This window comes from Labrus bergylta, chromosome 4 (assembly GCF_963930695.1).
Source record: "Labrus bergylta chromosome 4, fLabBer1.1, whole genome shotgun sequence".
NCBI classification, from domain to species: Eukaryota; Metazoa; Chordata; class Actinopteri; order Labriformes; family Labridae; genus Labrus; species Labrus bergylta.
In genome coordinates, this window is record NC_089198.1 from 17261242 (window position 1) to 17268115 (window position 6874).

The 6874-nt window shown below is 42.9% G+C and overlaps 1 protein-coding gene across 1 annotated transcript in view; it reads left to right on the forward strand.

Annotated features, from left to right (window-relative positions):
• The first annotated feature begins 2540 nt into the window (after positions 1-2540).
• Positions 2541-6874, forward strand: part of nr2f6a (nuclear receptor subfamily 2, group F, member 6a) — an 8301-nt gene continuing 3967 nt past the window's right edge. Inside the window, 4 exon segments of the mRNA XM_065953406.1 lie at positions 2541-3237; positions 3612-4412; positions 5686-5786; positions 6038-6105. Coding sequence (XP_065809478.1) covers positions 4144-4412; positions 5686-5786; positions 6038-6105 — 438 coding nt within the window. The 5' untranslated portion in view covers positions 2541-3237; positions 3612-4143.

Sequence of the window (6874 nt, forward strand, 5' to 3'; positions counted from 1 at the left end):
AAAAAAAAACATGGGGACTCATATGAGCAGATTGATATTTGAGATGTGAGAAACCTGACTTTCAAATGAAGTTTAAACAGATTTTCTGAAGTGTTCGCGGCTTTCAGACTTCTGTGTCTCAGTGTCAGCTGTCTCTCTGAGTTATACACAGAAATGTATGTGTGGGGTTGGCGGGTTGGCAGACATCTTTGCAGTCTTGCATTTTCTGGATTCCTCTCTGGGAGAAAACACATTCCTGAGTGGCGGTTCAAAGGTCACGTCTCTCCTGCCCCCTGTGGTATCTCTCAAACAGACGCATACACTGCAGTGGAAATGATAGATATGTACAGTGTCGCTTTGAAGCTGTAGTTTTTCATACTTTGCAAAAGATTGAGTATGTTCAATTTCTTCTTAAACTGTATGTTATCTTAACTGTACCTTGATCATGGCTAGTTGTCCTCTTTGCAAAGTAGAAGGAATCAATGGTCATGTTAGACACCTTAAGAATAAGTGATATTTTATATAGAGAGCTAAGTATGTTACTTAGGGTGATGACAGAAAGTTGATTTATTAAACTGTAACATAATGATGGCTTTAAACTTCCATTGGGTATTGTAAGGCCTTATCTTCATGTTTGAAGTCAAAGATCCAGTGGGGCTTTAAACCACGGGAGCAATCAAACAAACTCAAGACCACATTTGTCAAGCCTAGTTTTTCTTTATAGCAGACATGTTGTGCAGACATGATGGAAATAAATGTGGATGTGAAGGTGTTTCTTAAGGCACATTCACTGCACTGTATCAGTATGTGATTACTTTATCAAATCTTACTGAAAATAGTCTCAAAAAAGTGGGAATCAAATAACACTGAGAGAATACCTCCAGTTACAACAAAAACATTTAACTAGGGCCTGACTGATACAGGATTTTTGGCTGATATCTTTTCTTCGATCTGATGTTGCGTTAATCCCTCAAATGCATTTATGCATGAACGTGCATCACCGGTTGACACTCTGAAGAGTGATGATGCTCGTTGTAATCCATATAGCACACTTTTCTGGTAACAGCCACAGAGAGAACTGCTAGTGGAATGCAATGATACTCAAATGAAATGCAATTTTGACTGGTCGGTAAGTCTACAAATATTGGCTCATATCTGCAATAAAATTAGCAGATACCAATAGTCACTTGATATGCTAACATCAACCGATAATATTGGCTGGCCGATTAATCAGTCGGGCTATACAAAAAGAACTAATTAACTGAATTGTAGTGTTTCTTGGGTAATCTATTGATTATCAGCGCTGTGGTTATCACCTCTTCTTTGACAACCCTTTTTTTTTTTTTTTTTTGACAAGCCTAATCTTTCCCAACACAAAAAGTGACAATAAGCAGGCACAGTGGCCTAATTAAGGGGACTTTCATTCAAATTAACACACACACACACACACACACACACACACAATCCTCTGCTGACTCATTAGCTGCACAATAGCTAAGACAAAGCTTCTCTGTCACACACACATACATTCTGTCCTCCAGGGGGTAAAGCTGGGTTTAGATTTAGGGATGCAATAAAAGTGTCGGTCAGGGGAGAAAGAATGCCTTTAAGCGCTCCAGATAAGACAACAGGTTGCATCTAGTGAATCTCTCAGGGAGCTCACACTTTCATCTCAACATATCTGCGACCCGCAGGCCCCCTAACCCCCACAGAGCTGCACAGTTACAAGCAGATTCATCACTTATCTCTTAAAAGTTCTTATCCAGGGTCACCTCTCCTCCTCTCCTACTCTCTACTCCCTTTATCTGCATTTGACCCTGGGCTTTTTAGCACAGCGTGGGTGTGAAAGTCAGTTTGACCTCTTGGGGTAACATGAACACAAATCACAGTGTGCACCACAAAAGCGCTCAGACAGAGGGGCCTTCAGCAAATGAGCAATGACCACAAAATGCTAACCTCTACTTCCAGAACAATAAGCCGATCTCAAGCGGACTGCTCGCACGTATGCAGGATCAAAGTGCGCTATTCACACAGGAGAGAAATGCCCTCCCTTTGAGGCATGCAGACGGCCTCACTGACACATTTCGTGGCTTTTTAAATGGTTTAGAAACATTAAGATGCAGCATTTGATTGCTTCCGAAAAGACAAAGGGTTAGCAGGAGATCAGCTCGGTTGTATTTGCTGCAGGGCTCCTGGGTAATCTGGTTTTGTCGGGGTGCTTCTTGAGGCCTCGGGGTCATGCTCTTTGCATCTGAGAAGAGTGATCCTCCACGTCCTTTCTGTATGTGTGTGTGTGTGTGTGTGTGTTTGTGCGTGTGCGTGTGTGTGCATGATGCCCCTCACAGCCCACTCTCTTTGCTCTTTGACTCCAATGGCCATATAAGGCGGCCAGCTCCATGGTAACCGCAGGGCTTGAATAGCAGTGTCAAATCCCTGGGAGCCAACACACACACACATACATAGCCTGCCCCCTCCCCCTCCCCCTCCCCCTCTGCACACACTCCCTCCCTCCCTCCCTCTCTCTCTCTCTCTCTCTCTCTCTCTCTGGCTTTGCTTGATCTCTCTTGCTCTCTCTCTCTCTCTCTCTCTCTCTCTCTCTCTCTCTCTCTCAAACACACAAATAGGTTGGAGGAAAACAGACAAGGAGGGAAAAGGCAAGCAAACGCAGAGAAATCCAGTCTTTCTTCTTTCTCTAATTTGATTTCTGGACTGAGCAAAAAGAGGGGGAAGAGGAGCACACATCCCTTCCACCCCCACCTCTCAAAAACACACACACCAAGGAGAAAGCAGCACACAGGGCTAGGCCGCAAGTCATTAGTTCTTGGTGGACAAGCACCGACAAAAGGCTGGAGGGAGAAGCCTGCATGAGGGAAACCTCCACAGGAACTATGGTGGGCTGAGAGGACGAGACAGCGGCTTTTTCAAGCTATTCTTGTGTTTGTTTTAAACACAGAAGAAGAGAGATTACTCCCGTGCATTGTGGGGTTTTTTTTTTCCCCCATGGGAGTGCAGGCAGTCCACATCGCCTCTTCCCCCATGGCCACACGAGAGTGATGTTGTCGTTTTGCAGACATCCGACATGTTTCCCTTGATTTGGAATTTCTTCATCGTGGGGCAAAATGCTGCTGCCGCCGCCGCTGCTGCTGAGAGGATTACAGCATGATACTGGAGCTGGAGCTGTGTCTGCAGCCTCGCAAGGTCTAGAGCGAGAAAAGGATTTATTTATCTCCCAGTGAGGGGCAGCCACTGACACAAGAGGTAAGCTTGACATCATTCCTAGTTGTATTTAGAGCTGAATATGTAGCCAGAGAGCAGCAGGAATAGCTGGATTAATCAGTGCAAGGGGTGCTTTAAGAGGGGTGGTCAAAGCCTCTCCAGGCATGTGCTACGGAGAGCTACACTGAGGTCCTTTTTCAGCCATTATCGTTGCTACAGAGACCGAGCAGGGAGTGCTGTGTGTGTCTGTGTATGTATGTGTGTGTGAAACAGAGAGAGAAAGGGGTGAGAAGGGGACAGAGTGTGTTAGCAGACGGGTTTTTTTTTTTTTTTTTTACTGCATGTTATCTGCTAACAAAGCTAATGTGTAGGAGAATGTGCAGCATACGGTTGACTCATTGTTTCCTGTGAAAAAGGTGCCTCGGCTGAAGCGTGACAGCGATAGACTGGGCAGCTCGAGCAGGATTGGCTTCAACCATTTCTCAGGGACTTCCGGGGAAGAAAAAAAAAAAAAAGAAAGGACAAAACAACGGCACGATTCGGATAAAATACGAAGAAAAACGGTGGCACAGAAACCACCGGGAATGCACAACTTCAAGTTGTCACACTGAGACTGTTTCCAGGTCATAGTGGAGTAGGAGGAGACATAAATGGTTTTTTTTTGTTGTTGTTGCTTGACTCCCTCATCCTCAATGCTAAAGCCTTTTTTACTGTCATTGATATCTGCTTGTTAAACCGGAGGACGTTTTCTTTTTCTTTTTTTTGTAGTCCAACCATTAAATACTCTTCATGAGTTAATGAGACTACAAACAAGCAGAAAATATTGATTCTCTGGAGGTAAAGGGGAAACAAACAAGCTGGACTTTTGATGTTTGTGTTACCTTGACAGCAACCAGAAATCTTGGCTGCCTGTCCCATTTTCTTCCTCGGTGGTTCGGTAACCAAGCGATGGCCATGGTGAGTGGGGGCTGGGGAGATCCCAATGGGGGCACGAACGGGTTGGGGGACAAGAGCTACCTTCGGGGCGAGGAGGAGGACGGTTCCCCTCAGGCGGGAGGGAGCGACATGGAGGCCGGAGACGACGACAAGGCCTGCGTGGTGGACTGCGTGGTCTGCGGGGACAAGTCCAGCGGGAAACACTACGGCGTGTTCACCTGCGAGGGCTGCAAGAGCTTCTTCAAGAGGAGCGTCAGACGAAACCTCAGCTACACGTGCAGGTGAGAGGGGAATTGTGGGTAAATTTTTGGGGGTTTGGTGGAGCTACTGTCAACTGAAAATGTATCAGGGTGTGTTGATATATTTATTACCAATACACAATTTATACAAGTTCGTAGCTGTATTAGTTAACAAATAGTTGAAAAATAAAAAAAAAGTTAATATTAACTTAAGTAAAATTAACCTTTGTTAAGGTATTGACAGTCATGTCAAAGCAACATGTCCCTGTAAAAATAAATAAATACATCTCACATCAATAATAAATACTGGTATTGTGGTGTCAGTATTGTAGGACTGAAAAAACGGTGTATATTAGGTCATCAACAAATATCAACCACCAACTATTTTGAGTTACTGAAGTGACGAGCAGTGTTTTAAATGTCAGGATAATCAAAATGTTCTCCCACTTCTAATATATTGATTCTCTTTTTCATTTGACTGTCAAACCAATACATCAAGAAGACAGTGGCAGATTAGTCAATGATGAAAACAGTTGTTCTTCCCAGCCTCCCTTTGTTATTATGTTACGTTTGTATTTCATTGATGTGTAGGATTTTTTTTTGCAGTCTGGAACTAATGCCTGCATCTTACTGAAGAGAAACAAGACGTGACTTGTCATAAGTTAAATGGCAAATTTTAACTGAAAATTCTGATTTCTGAGAGGCAAAGGGTTCAACTTTAAGTTGAATGTTTGGTCTGACCAAAGTCCAAATCCTAAATGTTTTCAGTTCACATGAAGAGAACTCCTTATTAATTAGATATTGATTGCAGACTGGAGCACTGTAAAAGTTCATGTCATTGTCATGCTGGAGATACTTATAAAAACAAAGTTTTATGCACATAAAAATGTTGACGAACAAAAGATTACAGCTTTGCATCACTGAGCAGCTTTACTTTCACACGCGGGTCATGTTTAACATCAACACTTTTGTGTGATATACGTGGTGTAAATGTTTTTCATGTGAAACTGCTCTTGCATTGTCTAGACTAACACTTTCTAAATTAAGAGATCGTGTGCTTTGATGCAACATTGCTGTAAAACAAAGGATAAATAACTCAAATGTAAAACAAATGAGCCTTTTAGCTTGGACAATCAGTGTAAAAAAAAAAAAAACCTGCCTAAAATAAAGAAATAGAGCAATAAATCACACTGTATTTGTTCATTGCAATATCATATTTTTGGAAAAGTTGTTAAAATGTGAAGAAGGCTGGTTATAATTAATAAATAATAAATCACCTAAAGTCCCATTTTCATTCTTTTATTCCTGTCCTCAGGTCAAACAGGGAGTGTCAGATCGACCAGCACCACAGGAACCAGTGCCAGTACTGTCGACTAAAGAAGTGTTTCCGTGTTGGCATGCGCAAAGAAGGTATCTGTCTGCACTGATGCATATATCCACTCTGATCCACTGGAAAAGATGGAGCATGCTGTGATTGTACATTTGCAATATTGGAAATGGAAAGAATGCAATTGGATTTATATAGAAAATGACAATTATTGATATTTCATTCAGTGAGGAGCCCCAGAGAGTCTTTTCATTCCTTTATCAGCTACTCAAAGAAAAGAACAAAATCAATCATAGTCAAATTTGCGTTCGTCATTATCTCGCCTCTTCTGCTCCTTGAGCTCCTCAGTGCAGAGAAAATGCTGCACATGGCAGTCTGGGCCCTATCATGGCAAAGCTAGCCATGCATGTCAGCTCAGTGCCATGTACTAAGTGGCTTAATCTAGTGCCTGTGTTAGAGTGACTGAGTGGGATCCAGTGCTAAGACACCTGTGTCCCAGTCAGAGCCTTAAGCCCCTGGTTGATGCTGCAGAAGCCCCTCGACATGTTGGCTCGATCAGGCAGAATCCAATACTGGGATTTCTCCTTAAGTGCTGGAGCCACAGTGAAGCATCATTCAATGTCATGGCAATAGCAACACACAGACAGAGTAACTGAGAAGTACGAGTAAATGCAGAGCAAACAGAAACTTTAAGGTTATTTATCATACCAAAATGTTTAATCTCAGAAGCTACAAGACGTGTGTCCAGGTAGTTTTTTCCTCAAACTCACAGATTGTAAGGCATGCTAATGAGACACATTATGGCTCCCTGTAGAGAAATTTCCCCTGCTTCACCTGCCCCACAGACAAGTCAGAGGCCAGGGTCAGCTACAGAACAACATTCCTCTGGCTGGAACGGGTTCAAGGGCACTTTGAACGGGACAGATGCAGACCCACATGAGTTTCATATCCCCCACAGCAACGAGCCTCTATTCAGTAGTCTGCCCTGCTGCTACACTTAGCATTAAACCTGTCTGTTGATGGCAGGATTTTTTGAAGGATTCCTTCATACAGGAAGTTGTAATTCTTTTACCAGATATGATAGAGGAGAGGTTTAAAATACGAATGCAGTTTAAATTCTTGTCTCAGGATTTTGTTTTATTTTCAGAGATAACCTTCATGTTGCCTTACGGACACG